The 17,965-nt window shown below is 35.8% G+C and overlaps 1 protein-coding gene across 1 annotated transcript in view; it reads left to right on the forward strand.

Annotated features, from left to right (window-relative positions):
• LOC146003971 (putative ammonium transporter 3) overlaps window positions 1-17,965 on the forward strand; it is a 56,578-nt gene that overhangs the window by 34,577 nt on the left and 4,036 nt on the right. The window contains exons 6-10 of the mRNA XM_083142503.1: window positions 5,193-5,371; window positions 6,945-7,076; window positions 8,064-8,159; window positions 13,819-13,907; window positions 16,471-16,645. Of these exons, the coding sequence (XP_082998629.1) occupies window positions 5,193-5,371; window positions 6,945-7,076; window positions 8,064-8,159; window positions 13,819-13,907; window positions 16,471-16,645 (671 nt within the window). The remainder of the gene's footprint in view (window positions 1-5,192; window positions 5,372-6,944; window positions 7,077-8,063; window positions 8,160-13,818; window positions 13,908-16,470; window positions 16,646-17,965) is intronic.

Genomic DNA, 17,965 nt, shown 5'->3' on the forward strand with positions numbered 1-17,965 from the left:
AATTGTGTGCTTCATTTTCAGTTTCAAGAATTACTAAGCGTTGGCCTTGTCATCTTTTACAGTCTAATGAACATTGCCTGAATAAATGCTCAGGTACTCTATTCTTTCGCCAAAAATGATGTCATACTCCAACGAAGAGTGTTTCTAAGGTCTCCTCTGATTAGAGAATATTTGGAGCAACGAGCTACAATTACATCGCTTCCATGTGACATATCAGCATTTTTGAAAGTCAACTATAAGAAGCAACAAGTAAACGATGAAAGTCATGAACAAGAACCGCCACGGAAAAGAGGAAGATGTCGCCTTTGCGCTACAGAGAAAAAAAGATCTTCCGCATCCATAATATGTAATTCATGTGAGTCATATACTTGCAAAAAGCATTCAACAATCAACATTATCTGCACTCAGTGCAGTGTAAACTATTCTGCATCAGACTAAAATAAAGCACAAACAAGTATAACATTTCATGTAGTGAAATTTAAACAGGTGTAGAGTGTAGATATTTTTAACAACAACTGAGGTTTCTTGAACTTGAAATGTAAAGTGTTTGTACATATATACTTGTAACATTTAGGTTTTCAGCAGGAATATCACTGTCGTAAAAAGTAGGACACGCACCTGCTGATAAAAACCGTGGTGTGCTATAAAAATGTATTAAGTTACGTACTGTCTTTTTTTCACCATTCTAACTTGTATTTCAATATGTTTCATTTATATTAACCTCAGAAATGATATAAATAAATGTAGACCCAAAAAACTTTACGTTTACATTATAATTTCCTTGCTCATTTTGAATAATACTAAATGACGTAAAAAGTGCGTCACGTGCCTGCTCGAAGCAGACCCGTAGCCAGGCAGGGGCCAGGGGGGGCTCAGCCCCACTGACAGGGTCGCCAGCCCCCCTCTGGCACTGCCGCCAGCCCCCTTGACATTAGGTAAAACTATGTTGTATTCTAATTTGTTTGAGGTGAAGAGTGAAAATGTAGACAGAATATATTAATTTGTTCACAACTTCGTTCGTTCATCTTGTTTATGGGCAGAAGTCTAAGCAGCAGCAAGTGTTTAGAAGATTCTCTAGACTTTAGAAAGTATTTTCATAGGGAGCCTTCTTTATCTGTACCTTCCCTGCCCCTGTTGCAGTCTCTCGTTTGATAGAAATCTGTGACTTTGACGTCATTATCCACATTCTGCATCTGCGTCAAATGTCAACAGATCCCAAGTTTTATTTTATTGCTTTGGCCGGGGGTGGAATGTACTGTAGGCACTATGATTGAAGTGAATATTGGACATTTTAACATGTATGATATAAATATCTGTATCATCAAAAATAGTATGGAGTGTGTATTAAGGGATGGTGTCAGAAGCAGTCATTAGCACTTCAAGAGATGTTTTAGAAGATATAGAAAAAGAAACTGTAGTATTTGTATGATATTTCTAAATTTTATATTTTAAATTAATTTAATGACCCTCGAGACACATAATATACCTTCATTTAATACTATTTTACTTTTGAAAAATGAACTTGGTTTACAAAGCCCCCCTGATAACCTGTGAGCCCCCCTCCCCCCCCCCCCCCCCCGGAGGTCAGTTCTAGCTACGGGCATGGCTCGAAGGTTAATACAAATTAATGTAGAATAACTTACATTTCACCAAAAATCTACAAATGCCATCATCTTAAAATAAATAGGTCATGGGTTTATTCCTTAGTGGAGGTAGTGGTTTGGATCCTTTTCGAAGGATCCAGATTAGCTCATCTGACCACAAAATTGGATCTAAAACGAATCCTTGTAATTATCCTGATGCAGGCGCGGCTCGTGCATTATTTACCCGGGGGTTCACTGAAGTCATGTGACATATATTCAGTTTCCGCAAAATAGACTTCCTTCGCCTAACAAAAGGATGAGGGGAGGGAGGGCTTAAAAGAATTGTCCAGAATTTTTTTTTTATCTGGGAGTATAAGGTTTTGTATTAGGGGTGTGCGAATAAATTTAGGGCTGAAACTACAATAAATTGTGCCTTTATGAAAAAAAGTTGAGTTTTGTTGGAATATCATGGACGTCCTCAAGAAGGGGCAAGTAATATATTTTTTCCCCAGGAGGAGCAAAAAACACTCCTTCAGTCTGAAGTTACTGCAACGCTTTTATAATGATTACCAAAAATTACTGTGACTGAAATTAAATTATATGCCTGTAATATATAATTTTTGGTTTACATTCAATTTCCATGGGGGCGGCCCCCTTTTCCCCTTCCGGACGTCCATGCCGACTAATCAGAACTGGTCCTACATTTATTAAAGGGAAATGGCAACTAATGTCATGTGCATACTAGAAATCGAACCTGAGACCCTTTCATTGATACGCGACAGGTTTGTTCAAATTTGGGGCTGGTCGACCAGCACACGCTTTTTTTCAGTGGACAAGGAAGTTTGTTTACGTTAATTATGTGCATTTCTATCGGTCATTTCTTACCTGCGCGGACAGCAACGCCTACACTGCATCAAATGACATAACCTAGTTAAAGTCCATCCCTCGCTTCACTCGCAGCATCACTTAATACTTTCCAACAAGTATCCAAGCACTTCAAAAACTAACGAACTTGAGACTTTGACACCGAGCGACAGCGAGTCTCGTCTTCGCGCCATTCTTTCTCTTTCGCGAACCCGAAGTGTTTCCACCTTTAAGGAAAAACCTCTGAATGCATGCACGAGCTGTTTTGGTAGTGTATACAGTGGCGTACGCAAGGGGGGGGGTTACCGGGTTTAAACCCCCCCCTTGAGCTTTTGAAATATTATGGAAAATGCTGTAGAAAAAAATTAAAAATGGCTAATTTATCACAGTCAAAGATCTGCGACAGTAATAATAATAATAATAATAATTTGAATTATTATTCCCATGCAGCATGAAGAAAAACACAACATTCCAAACACAATCTAAGCGGCCGCAAAGTTCAATTTTGTAATTTTCTTTGCAAAAAGTCGCACAGTGACTCTCGCGAAAATTGTGAAAATTCATTGCTTCGTCGCAGTGTGCCGACCTTATTGCAAACGTTCTTCCCGGTACTGATTTCACATCCCCTTGTGAACTCTCAAGTGATGCTGAGTCTACATCCACATCATTAAATAATGTCGAAGAAGTCCTTTGTGAATCACCTAGAAGTGATAAATGTGTTGGAATGTCTATAAACTTACTTTTCAACGAAAACATAGACTCAGTGGAATTTAGCAACATGTATTCTCGCGCTTCATCATCATCCTGGGTGAGTTCCATAGGTAAAGGTAATGTAAATTCCCCCGTGCATATAGCACCGTACCATGAAAGCACACGTAGTGGTGTGGTGGGCCCCACACATTCTCGATCTAGGCCACTTTGCAGGTGATGTGATCAGCACCATGCTCCGGCAGCCTTTATCCCCCAGGATTGCTCTCAGGTACCCATTGATATTAGGCTGGGTGCGGAGACAAGGCTGGATAAATTCCAACCAATTCCGGGAAACGAACCCGGATATCCCACGAAGTTGTCAGACTAGACCAGCGCGGCTCCTTGAATGAGTTTCATATTTTGATTATTTCAATTAATTTAATATATTTGCTTGTTTTTATGGATTTTCTTCACACTTGAAATGTCTCACCTATCATATACAAATAACCGTTGACTAGACAATTATTTTGAAACAAAATAAATGTAATTTTGTTCTATTTCTTTCATAAATAGCAGCTGCATTAGTAGTAATTAAACTAATTAATTAATTATGAGAATTATTAATTAATTTATTATTATTATTAATTAATTAGAGTATAATAAAACAATGGTAATGTGAATTTGTAGAAGTTTTCGAAATAACACCCCCCGTGATGAAATCCTGCGTACGCTACTGAGTGTATATCCTTTATTTTAATTCATTGCATCTAATTCCAGCTTTTATTTGTTTCCACTCATCCATCTCTGACACAATCTTGCATTTATTCCAAGAAGTTCGGTACAAAAATGATACAAAGAGAAGATTGAATATGTAATGTGTGCGCTTCAAACTTGAACTGCACACAGCAACACTGGAAGGGAGGAAGCAGCGAGAACGGAGCCTTGTCCCGCGGCTTCTGCGAGAGAACGAACTGCGCATGACCGTTGGGTTGAACATAGGTTCTGCAAATCTCACCTTCCATGTATTTTGTCCTATACCCTCCTCGAGCTTCTGCTCCCGCACGAAGCTTTCACAATGGCAAGAGCTGTCCTGTGGGGGTTCAACTGAGGGTCTGTATCAGGGCGGCCGATTTGCGGTTTCTTCTTCTCAGCAAAAGAGTTCGCCGTATTACGGACACAAATACATGACTTATTGTGTAGAATTTTTATTGAAATAATGTGAAAATGTAAAGACGTTGTTTAATGTTCATTCTCGAGTTGATTATCGTATATTACTGGGGGTTCACTGATCCTATGCGCTATAGGGCCAACCGCGCCTGTCCTGATGTGAATATTATATAGCATTACTTACTCATATATATGTGTGTAATACCAAGAAAACCCTGAACATTAGATTTCCAGTGTTTGAGCATATTCTGTGCCCCTCCGAGAAAAAAAATTCTAGATCTTCCTATGCTGATTCCTCTTGTCCTGGGGTAATGGGGCGAAATACACAGACTTTTGTCAAATCACCACAAGATGGTGCTAAGGGTTTCAATCTCGAAAACGAACAGTCTGTGACTGGGAGGACTACAAGTTCATTTTTTTGAGATGGAAAAATATATAGAAAAATTACAAGTAAAAAAAAGTATTTTACAATTGTAATGCTGTGAGCCAGCAGCACTATTGGCCTTGCTGAACACACATGTTCAAAATATGCAAAAAATTTCAAAAGAATTAAAGTTACAGGCCTATAACCTTAAGTTTTTATTACCCTCAACAATTATTAATGATAATTGTACGTATTTACAGAATGAAGTACTTGATCTTCTAATGAAACCAATGTCTATTTCAACAGTTGAAACAACTTTTGAAATAAACATTGGCTTCAGTAAACATAACCTTTGGTTATGTTTTTTTTTTTAAAAAAAAAAAAAATACTGTTCATCATGTATTCAAAGATTGCTACACTCATTATCTCAAGAAAAGTTACGATGCAATCTCGGTTGTAACAAGTCATATCCAGACAAAGGCTGAGATGTTAGCTGTGTGACTAAATTTGTTTTCTTCTTCCAGCACCTTCGGTGTGAGTGGATCCAAGTGGCAATATGCAGCCAAGGCATCTGTACACACAATGTTGGCTTCCTTTGGTGGCGGGATGATGGGACTGATACATTCCTTCTTCATGCACAATGGACGTTTCAACATCATGGACCTTATCAATGGAGTTCTAGGTTCCCTTGTGGCCATCACAGGTAAAAACAGCCAAAAGTTAAGACAGGTGAATCCAAAAAGTTCAAGAAATTTAAAAATGATCCTCCAATGTGTGAATTTTAGTAAGTGATGCCATCTAGTGGTGAGTATGAAAAGCCACATTGTTCAGCCATTTGTCAGGTTGTAACAAGTTAGCAGTTTAAGTTCACTTCAAACGAAGACACGATAATTGGGAATGAATCTAAAGTTTAAAGTGAATCGCTTAAATGTGTCTCAGTCAGAAATCAAACTCAAGACCATAATAATGAACTGTTTCACACTATGAGTAAATTTTCTTTAAATAATACATAATAGATTATTCAACAATGAATTACTAGAATAGTCTTTTACTGACACATATTGAATACTAAAATACTTAAGTGTGAAAATTATCTCAAGATGATTCATTCAGTATGTTACCAAACTAAAATGTCCACCAAAGTCAAGAAACTGCTTGAAACCATTCAAATTGTGGGTTAGCAGAAGGGTGCATTAAAATTTGGATACACGATACCGATGACTATTTATCCTGGAATTTTCCTGAAGTTTTTCAGGATGCCCCCCTAATTTTTTTCATAATATTTGTTAATTCTAATTTCAAAACTTACCTTTCCACTCTTCTGCATAAATTATCACGCCTCTAGAATCAAAATCATGAATAAATCCATGACCCATCCTACAGGTGATACTACTGTACTTAGAAGTTTATGCAAAAACCTTGGTAGTAAGTGGCATTTGTTATTCCCATTCTAGAGGTGTGGTAATATCTTTACTTTGGTGGAAAGGTTGATTTGGTGTTACAATGACCATCATATTTTCTACTGGAAAAAGATGAGGAGAGGGTACAGTAAAAAAAAATTGAGGCGTTGAAAAGGGGTGTGTGGTTAAATCATTGTAGAAAAAATTGTGAAGAAAAATGAGAGATGTTAGGAGGGTGTGATGTATCACTAATGAATATTCTTGTCCATTTTGCAAAAATTAAACTTGTACACATATGGAATTTGATCATTCCTGAATGTTCACTGGAAAGAAATCACGGAACAAGGGGTTAAATGGGAAGAGGTGTTGTAGTCACTCAGAACTGTGATCCAAAACCAACCCAACATTTGAAAAGTTAATTTTTGAAAGTAACTGATTTACTGTTACTTGGTTCAAAAAGTAATTGAGTTACAGTTAATCATTTTAAAATGTAGTTGGGAGACTTCCGTCAAAATGCTCCCTTTTTGTGATCTAAACATCATCCACAATTCAGTTTACCCCTAATTTGTTGTGGGTGATAGTCTATTTTTGACACGAGTATGAGAGCAGACGTCAGGCTCACGCTTGGTGGCTTAAGCTGTGAGGCTTAAGCTGTGTCAGGCTGAGGTCAAACTTGAGCTAGAAGGCAGGAAGTAAAATAAACATGTCTAGTACTGACAGAAATTTAGTTAGTAAAATATAACCAACAATTTCAAATTTAATTCCCTGGGAGGTTTAGTCAAAGTGGAGAGAAGCATTTCATAAACAAATTATTTCTCTCTCTTTTACTGCTATGCTCTCAGTCTCTCAACATGTTCTCATTTCTTTCCCTTGCAGCTGGATGCTTTCTATACAGGTCTTGGGAGTCCATCCTCATTGGCTTTGTGGGAGCCACAATTGCTTGCTTCACGATGCCTCTGTTCGATAAGATTAAAGTGGATGATCCAGTTGGAGCCTCCTCTGTACACGGTAAGATCCACGTGAGGGTAGATATCAGATAATCTCCCCGATTTTAACTTCACCAAAATTTTGAACTTGCTTAGTGCAAGCTGAATAAATAGTTGTTGTTGTTTGTTGTTATTATGTAGAGATGACAGATAGTATTATGTAAGTTGATTCCAACCACTGTTTCCTAACAGCAAATGTCTCTTGGTTAAAATTCAAAATTCGATTGAATTGAATTGGTTTTCAGTCAATGCTATTGGATTCATAATGTACCTTTACATAACTTTTCCGACACTTGTGGCTAATCACAACATTAAGGATAAGTGATGATTAGATGGGATTTATGAAACTACACTTATATAGAACATTCATGACTAGGCTCAGATTCAAACCTGGGAACTTTGGTGGCAAGATAGAAAAGTTGTTAACTTAACATGCTTGGCCACCGAGCCAGCACAGCAATCTACTAGATTCAGCAGGAATAAATCAAATATCCATTATGATTACTGGAATGAATTGCATATGATAGAATTTAAAAACTGAAATATTCACCACAATTTCCAATTGGTGAATTGTATCTAATTGCAAGATTGTAGATATTGAAACCAATTGTTCCATTTCATGACAGTGTGAAAAATGTTTCGGGGGAAAAGTGATCAGGAAAAGTTTTAAAACTGTATTCAAGCAATAAATGCACTATTGTAAAAGGTTGTCTGCAATCTAATAATTACAGTAGTTATCTTCAAGCATGATGTAATATTTCAGCACTTTATTTATTGGTATTTGCCCTATTTAGGCATAGATTACGCTTCAGCTTCAATATTCAATCCAAGATTTGTATCAAATTTAAGACACCTCATCCTATTTGCTTCTCTTGGACATATTTCTGATACACCAGAGCCAAAAATGACATTGATACTGTCATATAACTTGGTACAAGAACTGTGCATAAAATAGACTCACAAACGAACATCCAGACACTGTCAGATTTACAAACTGTTAGTTTTGCAGGTTTGGCTGCTATCTGGGGTGTTCTTGCTGTCGGGCTGTTTGCAGAGAACCCACCAGATCTCGAGACAACAAGCGGAAGAAGCGGACTCTTTAAAGGTAAACCTAACCACCAAACCTTTTTTGTTACGATTTTAGAGTACGCTTCAAAAAAGTATTTTAATGTGTTACTATAGGGACTTTACTCTTTCATAAGATTAATTTTTTATATAATTTAAAACATTATAATCACTGCATTGCACTAAAAGTGCTAAACGTAATAAACATCGAGAAATCTTTCAGATTGAAAGAATACATAAGAAAAAAGAACTTACTTTGGCATGCCAGACTTTCTTGCTAAATTTAACAAAGTTCTTGTTAAGGAGGGAAGGTTGCAACAGTAATTTCATCTATGAAATAAGAAACAAGAGAAAAATGGAGTAATACAATGGCGATTATGAAAGATCTTGTTATAAAAGATAGTGAATCAAAATTAATAATTGGCCACTGTTCCCCAAAATCATGAATAGCTGAAACTAACATAAAATCAAATAAAAAAAGAAATAACAAAAATGAATTTGCAATGGCATATTCTCTTACTCTGGCAGAAAGGCACACACTGGAGGAAAGATATGAACACCTACTGAAAAGTTATTATTAGGTGACCCCGTCATGATGAAGCTTCTGTCAAGGACAAAATTTTATTGCTCATGCAAATTGCACCCATATAAATTTGGTATCATCGTAAAGCACATACTCTACAGTTTTATATTAACACTATTTTCCAACTTCTGAAAAGGGGTGTAAGGGATGATTCTTCCATGTAGTACACCAATTGTCAACCTCACTTCCATGTAGTACACCCTGGACTGCATTTTGTAGACTAATGAGGCTCTGGCGTCTGGACCTACGGCCAGTATAATCTTCATATGGCTGTGTGTGTGTGTGTGTGTGTTGTCCTGGGTTTTGCTCTTGTTTGTGCTGTATGACCCTTTACAGCCTCAGCTTTTAACTTAAGTCAGAATATTTTAATCTCCAACATTACAGTTGTGTTCAGATAAGGTACTTAGTTATATTTTAGATAAGGTAAGGGGCTGGACCCAGTATCATGCTGACACACCCAAAATTTTAAATTCAATCAATCAAACTTCCAAAAACTTTACAGGTAAATATAAATGGGCAAAAAAAATATCAATACATGTCTTGTTGCATCATTATTGGAAAATAAGGCTTCTGCACATACAGCAGTAGCTGAAATTTGTGCTGTGGAAGACCACAGAGTGACTAACAAAAGAATGGCAAAATCATGGTTCAACGGTTTGAGAGAATGGAAGATCAGCAGTGGCGATGCTAGATAAAGGGCAAATAGGGCACTGCCACACAACAATTTTAACATAAAAAGTTCATCTGAAAAGACGATCGGTATGTAACTATTTTTCCCCCTCCACTCCTACATTGCTGCAACCAGACGTAGAGGGTGTCCGATCTCAGCTCTGCCCTGGGACGTGACGTCATTGACTGATCCAAAGCTTTACAGCATAGGCAATGGACGAGGTGCCCTGCCCATTCATGTTTGCCTCGTTCACCGTTCAGTGTTTCCAACTCTTGGCAGACACTTCATTCATTCTTACAGCCTTCATACTTTCACCTTCCGCAGTAAGATGCAGCAATAAGCTAGAAAAAGAATTGCTCGAATGCTTTTCTTCGTGCTTGTTCCGGCAACCTAAAAAGTTGGCAACACTTTTTATTGCCCAAACTAGTCCCTCGGTGTTTTCAAAAAGATCCTCCTTCCTTTCCATTGTATACGCATTTGGATTTGAGTTAGTGTGTGAGTTTGCATTGCGTTCCATCTGTGTGCATATTGATCTCTTATGAAATAACTAGTTCTTTTTTTCGCGAGTGAAAGCGTTTATAGATAGTTACTGTACGTGTGTATTTATTTGTGTGGTGTTCCAGACAACTTGGCATGCAGGTTTTCTTCGTAAGTATAAACTTTTTGGGGGGTATCATCTTCCTTGTTAGTTATTGATATTAGATCGGAATTTGTTACATTTCATTCCAAATAGTGACCCATTGTTCGGACAATTTACTTACACTATGTCAAGTAACTCTTCTCAAACACCTTAAAGAGAAATTTAGAGGTTATCTGTCCCCCTTCCCCCCCGTTAAAGAAAAATGTGCCCTGCCTGCCTGGAAAAGCATGCACCGCCCCTGAAGATCAGCATTGTAGACCAATCCAACCACTAGCATTTGCAGATTGTTAGATGATCTTGGAGCTTCCAAGTCCTCTATACACAGCAGAAATTGGTCAAACTTGTCAAAGTCAATTGGAGCTGTCAAGAGGTAAATGAACAGAGACATGAGGTTCTTTTTAGTTTATTCTTTGCAAAAATCAGTGTTACCTTTCTCACTTTTTGTGTTATTTTCCCAAAAATTTGAACCTTTGATATACGAGAAGCTTTAAAATAATAGAAAATTTTAATCCATGCTCATATTGTAAGCTAACTGTACTCACTACAGAGCTTAAGTGATAGAATTTCCAAAATAATCAACATATAACTGCTTACAACTTTTAAAAAAGACTCATTAACAAAAATAATTGTCTGAAGCATCTTCGATCTACTTACATTCAATGACAATCATGAAACTGTTCATTCCCTCATTTCAAAATTAATGGCCACAAAAAAGACATTTACCACACTAAAAATGTTTATATTGGATTTACAGTAACTTTAATACAAACCAGAGCTCTCCACATAGCCAAATAGTTTGAATCTTGTCTCTGGTGTGAGCCATCCAAGTTCTATCTATGATAAGTTAAAAAATTTAGGGGTTATTCAAGAAAGGAATTTCAGGCTTTGGTCAAGAAAGCTACAAAATGTCGACAATGGGACTTAAAGTGATGATCACAAGTCACCATAGGCATAGTATTGATTTAATAGCTCATAAAAAAAAATCATGGGATGCCATGGCTAAGAAAATTTTACGAAATAAATTTTATTTGTATAAAATTTGAAGTCGAGGGGGCAATTGCCCCTCTGTGCCCCCCCCTGCAGGTGCTCCTGGCCATCTGGAAGAAATAATTTAAGAAAGATGTGAAAACTAATTCCATCTTCAGTATTCATTTGGCCTGCTACTCTGAGATTCTGCTAGTCTTGCATTCTATTACTTCAATGTTGGCCCCCCTAGAATTGATTTACCTTTAAGGTTGGGAAAAGACAATGCCCACCTGCACCCTTGAGGTTGTGCCACTGAACCCCCATCCCCCGTAGTTGCTTCGAACTTTCATCGGCTTGAAAATACTTAATTTCCTTTAAGAGTATAATATTGTTTAATAACAGCAATAAGATTCCTCTACGTTAAAATTCTAAGTGAAAGTATAATAATATAGGGGCATGGAGCATCTGGAAGGACTTAAAACACCAAATAAATAAATCAATGATCGATTGATTTGGTTTATTTTACTTTGCTTTTCTGCCACTTTTGGCTAATCGCAAAGATGAGAATGAGTGATGATATGATGAAATTGATGAAGAGACATTCGTAAAAAACACCCATGTCCAGGATAGGATTCGAACTCGGGACCTCTGCCATTTTAGTGCTCTGTGCTAACCACTCCACCATGCTGGCGTGAGTCACCTAATGAAGAGTTGGAAACATGCTTTTGATCCCAAACGTTTTTTTTTCTTTTTAGTGTAAACAATCAACTAAAGGATTTTAAAAAGGATATATTTACATATGTGAATTGCTTTTGTGTCACTCGATTGACATTTTTAAGTACATTAAAAACTCTATAAGGAAAAACTTTAAATAGCTGTAATGTACAAAAATATGGCATACATACATACATAACCTTACACAAAAAATACTGTGAATAATATGTGAAGAAACCAAAAATACCTACACATAAAATCATGCAACTTCTATTTCCAGAAACAAATACACTGTATAAAGAAGTTACAATTCAATGAGCACCCCTACCCCCAAGGAACAATAAAAACCAGTCCATACACAGAAAATATATTGCTATCGCATTGCTATTCAAAGTTACAATTCAAGCCTAGAAATCTAGACAAATTCAGCACTTACCTGCTCTCAGAAATCACTAGTCTCTCTAGAGAAGCTACTATTACAACATTAAACATTTACATATAATGCATTGATTCCTACGCATATTCTCTCATGAACTGGAGAACTAAATCAGATGAACGCCAGATTAAGAATGTCATCCCTAAATTTTTCCCTCTGCACTTGGAAATTCTCAGCAGAGATGTGAGGTCAATTCCAAACCACTGTGCAAGGAACGTGTTTCTTTGCTAGAGTATTATCAAATCAGAGAATACTTGCATAGTTGCAAATTTCAGATTTTTCACCATATTTGCTTACAAGTGATGAAAAACTAAAAATCATGTAAAGGACCAAGTTCACATTATTTCACAACCTGGAATACACAAAAAGGATGTCTAGCATATCATTTTATCCACTTAAAATCATTCTGTAGCAACAATCAATGTTTATCAGTGTTATTGTGAATGCAAAAAGTTTCAGTCCCTAATAAATCATATTGCAAGATAAACAAACCTCACATCATGATAAAGTAGATGTATTCAGGTATAAGCTTCCTGAATTAAGAAAAAAAATAGCTAACCATCAGTAATAGGTAATTATTGTCCTTTTTGCACTTATTTTTATTTCACAATATGAATTATTTGTCTAAAATAGTGAACAGAATGTGTTTAAGTAGAATGGTGTGAAGCACGGATACATCAATTTTCACTGATAATATTGGATCCAAAATATCCTCTAATATACTTCAATATACATATCCAAAAATAAATAAATAAATAACCCACCTGCCTGCCTATCTACCTACCTGCTCATGCATGCACGCACTCTCACACACACACACACAAATATACATATATGTATATATATATATGTGTTGGGGGGGGTGGTGGTGGTGATGATGATGATACTAAGATAGCGAAAATGTTGAATTCTCCTGTCATAAAAAATAATGATAATTTACTGTAATACTTGTGTGGTGAATTTCTAATTCTTTAATTTCTTTGTACATATCAATAATTTTTTGCTTTACTTTTATACATATAATGTGATGGTTTCGAACCAAGCATATTGTAGATTAGCATGTCAAATTCTGAAAATGTAATCAACCACATGTATGTGTGTGACATGTATATTTGTAGCTGTAACTTTTAAATGTAATTAGCGGATACCTATAATTGGGCAGCTAAAATGCCTGTTGATCCCCCAAACTTAAATAAATAAACAAATTGACTCTGTTCAGGTGCAGAGGAGGGTTGAAGTCTGTCGCCTCCTGCTGGAAAACTCCCATGGAGCAGTGTCATCAAGTGAAATGTCAAATGTGATGAGAAATTAATATTTTCTCACAACCTTGATATGGTTAGACTCTGGCCAACATCCGAAAGCTATAGCCAAAAGAGAATGTTCCAAACAAAAGGTCATGTTGTGAGTTTGGTGGAATTATCAACTCAAAGTGCACTTTGAGTTGATTTCAGCTTTGGCTCAAAAATTCTTTGATTAATTATAAACAGTTTGAAAATGGCAAACTAATTTGAATGAGTCGAAACATGAGCTTGGTGAACTGAGACTCAAACCTGATGTGACAATTTGCCATGACAAAACTGATAAAATAAAGATTTCAAATTAAATTTATTTTAAGTTTGTATGTAGATGTATAGAACTTAAGTGGTTTTCTTGTAAATTTGTATTAATTTGTCCATATTTATTTTTCTAGGTGGAGGGTGGTATCTGTTGGGCATACAAGCCCTTACCTGTGTGTGCCTCATGGCCTGGGCTTCAAGTACAACTGTAATTATTCTTTGGGTATGTAAGAGCTCCAGTTGGTAAATATGAGGACTGTCCAAAAATAAGATGAACCTTTTTAAAATTATTTCATTTACTTGTTATAAAGATTAATCAAATTTAATCCATGAAAGTAGTTACCTCCACTATTAATACACTGCTCACAGTATTTTTTTTTCTGTTGGAATGCATTCTATGGAATAGACTGCAGGTTTTGTAGTGAATTTTCTTTAATCTCTTCTATTTTCTGGAAACTGCATCCTTTCAGAGTGATTTTCATTCTCAGAAACATAAAGAAGTCCACAGGTGCCAAATCAGGAGAAAAGGAGGGGCTGGGGTACAAGAGTTGTGTCATGCTTCACCAAAAACTCTTGGGACATTGTAACGGTCTAGGATCCATGCTGTCTGCCTGTGCTTCAGGCGTCAGAAAATCGTTGCACGCATGGAACACTACCTCACTTGAACACTTGCAGACTGGAAATGAAATAATGTAGTGTGATGTGACAAACGGTATATTACTTCTGAAGAATCCCACTATACAGTGTCAATAGCGTAATATCATGTATTGAAACTTTGACTTATTTTTGGACAGATCTTGTACATACAAAATGAATCTTGTTTCTCAAAGTGACATGCAAGTACTCATTAAAAATTTAGAAACACTAAGTTGCTGACCAAGACAGTTTATTAAGATATAAAAACACTTAACATGTAATGTTTCAACCCTGTCTTCCTCAGACAAAGAACTAAACTAAAAAATATATATAATAATTTAGTTCTTCGTCTGAGGAAGAACCTGATACAGGGTTGAAACGTTACATGTTAAGTGTTTTTATATCTTCATAAACTGCCTTGGTCAGCAACTTAGTGTTTTTAATATGGAAACAAGGCTTAATTATATTAAAATTTTAGAAAGTGTGCTTTCTTTACAGCAAGACAAAATAGATGTAAAGTTATTATTCTGATGTGTCACTCCACCTTTCTACTGTTTGCACATCCAAAACACATAGTGGTCTAGGATTTCAAGGTGTAAAACTCTATAACAAGCTGCCAGAGGAATTCAAGAATCATAATCCAACCAAATTTAAAATAACAGTAAAAAGCTTGCTTATGAAGTATTTGTTTTATAGCACAGAGGAGTACTTAGATCATATTTTTCGTTAATAGACATAACCTTTGATTTTCTTCTATTTTTATGTTCACTAATAGCCATAACCTTTGATTTTTCTTCTATTTTTTAAGTTATTCTATACTCTTTTATACTTTTTAATATGCATAAGTATGTGTTAATTCCTTTGTACTCAAAATCATACATGTAATTAACCTATCCCATATCATAGTGCTATTTGTACTTATAAGATCAAGTGGATGGAAATAAATCATATATCATATCATATCAGACTGTCTCGTGACTGTTAAACTAATGTAGTAGCAGTGTCATATTGTTTAATTGATTGAAATGAAAATTTTGTACATTTTGAGGGAGGGGACCAACATACATTCGAGGGTATGTGTTAATTTCTTTGTACATGTAATTTTATTTTATTTTTATTTTATACTCTTTATACTTTTAATATGCTTAAGTATGTGTTAATTCCTTTGTACTCAAAATTACACATGTAATTGACCTATCTCATATCATCGTACTATTTGTAGTCATATGATCAAGTGGATGGAAATAAATCTTATCTTATCTTATCTTATCTTAAAAATCAAGAGTTGATGTCTCGGAAGGAGATATGAAATTTTCTGTCAGTTCTTGCAAGAATGAAATGCAAGCATACAAAATGGGCAACAAAATTAAGAAATATCAGCTTGCAAACCAATCTAGCAAAGCTTAATCTCCTGTTATGAAATGCAACTTTGTAGACAATCAATACGGAACAAAACATTTTTCCTTTAAAAAAATATATATTTAGATGATGTCTTTTTGCATTCATAAAAAATGTGCTAAAAGTATTTTATTTACTCTCTTACACAATGAATCTGAAAATTAATCATTGCATGATGTTTCAAAGATAGAAGTAAATATTGAACAAGACTTGAGGCATGTTTTAATCTCATAAATTCTTTATTAGAGAAATTACTGCCTAATAGATTACATGTCAAGAACAGTGGTATCATTTCCCATGAAATTGCCATAAAATTTGAAGTTGTCGGACTTCTGTTTTTGTTTCACTAGCATGCATTGGTGTTTTATTTATCTAATTAATACATAATAAATATATTCAATAAATAGGAATTGTCAAATTTTCAGAATATACCACTGGTCAAGAATGTTTCTTACAACAGTTGATCTAAAGTTCTGCTGACCTGTTTCCTCGTTAAAATTTTTGGCTCACCTCAGTCCACTTTCAAACACAGCCACTGGCTAATATGCATGTTCCAGTGATAACTTTATTACATTTCATTTAACAAAAAAAAAATCTCCCCCATTTTTTCAATAATTTTAATAAAGCTTATTCTCAGGTTGCAAAGATTTTTTTCAGGGACTATTGCAAATTTAGCTGAAACTATTGTTTTTAGCTTAAAATGTTGCTACCTCGTTATTTTTCTATCTCATCAATCTCTATGGCTTTGACAGTTTGTGAATAAGTTGGTGCCAATAAGGATGGAGGACCATGAGGAGCTCCTAGGTGCAGACTTTGTGGAGCACATGATAAAGCACGGAGGGGTAGGAGTCAGCAGAGCTATTTCTGCTCTCCAAGCCTATCATCATATTGACACAACACATGCTACATCGGTGGGACTAAATCCTGGTAAGAAATATTATTTCATATAATTTCGAAACTCAAAGGTGTATTTTTATTATTTATGAAAGAAATCATGACACAGGGATAAAAATATGAATGAAATTGCTTTTATACAAGGTATTTTGATACTTGCTATTGTTCTATCACAACCACACAGCCAAGTAACCATAAATTTGATTGCCTATAACATGGGTTAGGTTCTAAAGCAGCCTAAGGCTCTGCTCTGAAGTAAATTCAGACTTTTCTATTCTATTCTATGAGAACTGTAAGATATACGATTTCCACTTAAACTTGTCCACTGAGATTATTTTATATATGCTTTTGATTGCCAGTTTACTAAATGCATAAAATTACATTGTATATAGGACCTGGATTTTCCCCCCTAAAAAGTAAGGATGGGCCGATGTTGATAGCCGATATTCTACCAATCTGATATAAAATTCCAAAGCTTCCTTGAAAAACCTGAATGGTTCATTGACCTTCTTAATAGAAGCTGCACATTTAGACATTTGCTTTTAACAAATGTATGGATATGTTCATATCCATAAAAAATTGTAACAAAATGGCAGAATATTGCACTAAATTATGAGATATTTATAGATATATTGTATCAGTAAAATTATTGTTAATTTTAGCAAATATACCTATATTGGCCAATACCGATAGAATACCGATTAATCTGTCCTATCTCTACTAAAAAGTAAAGCCACATATGGTTAACAACAATGTAATTACAGTATTCACTAACTGATCAAAAGTATCCACACACTGAAGCCTAGATGACACAAAGCCACAGTCCTGTATAAAAGAAGTTAGGTCATGAGATGGTGTTCGTAGATAAGAAGTACAGGAGAATGGGGTGGTCAGAACAACTCGGTGACTTCGAACATGGATTGTTGATTTGTTTCCATGTGAGTAAGAAGTCTCAGGTGAATGTCAACCCTTCTGCAGTTAACGAAATCAACTGTTAGTGATGTGATTGTGAAGAAGCAACCACAAGAGAATCACGACTAGGTAGGTTGAATATACTGACAGACTGAGATCGCATTGTTGAGGGTAGTGGTTTGAAGATGATCTCCAGTCATCATTGGGAACAATCACCTGTGAGTTTCACAATGCTACTAACAGTACAGCCAGCACCATAACTGTGCATTGTGAGCTGAGATGAATGGGATTTCACCGTTGAGCAGATACCCATAAACAAAACATTTCCTGCAAGAATACTAACCACCGGCTGAAGTTGCATACACACACACCACTGGACAGTGGAGCACTGGAAATGTCTATACCCTGTATCAGCTAACTGTAGACCAGGCAAACGGGAAC

This window comes from Lepisma saccharinum, chromosome 21 (assembly GCF_977018435.1).
Source record: "Lepisma saccharinum chromosome 21, izLepSacc3.1, whole genome shotgun sequence".
In the NCBI taxonomy this organism is placed as follows: domain Eukaryota; kingdom Metazoa; phylum Arthropoda; class Insecta; order Zygentoma; family Lepismatidae; genus Lepisma; species Lepisma saccharinum.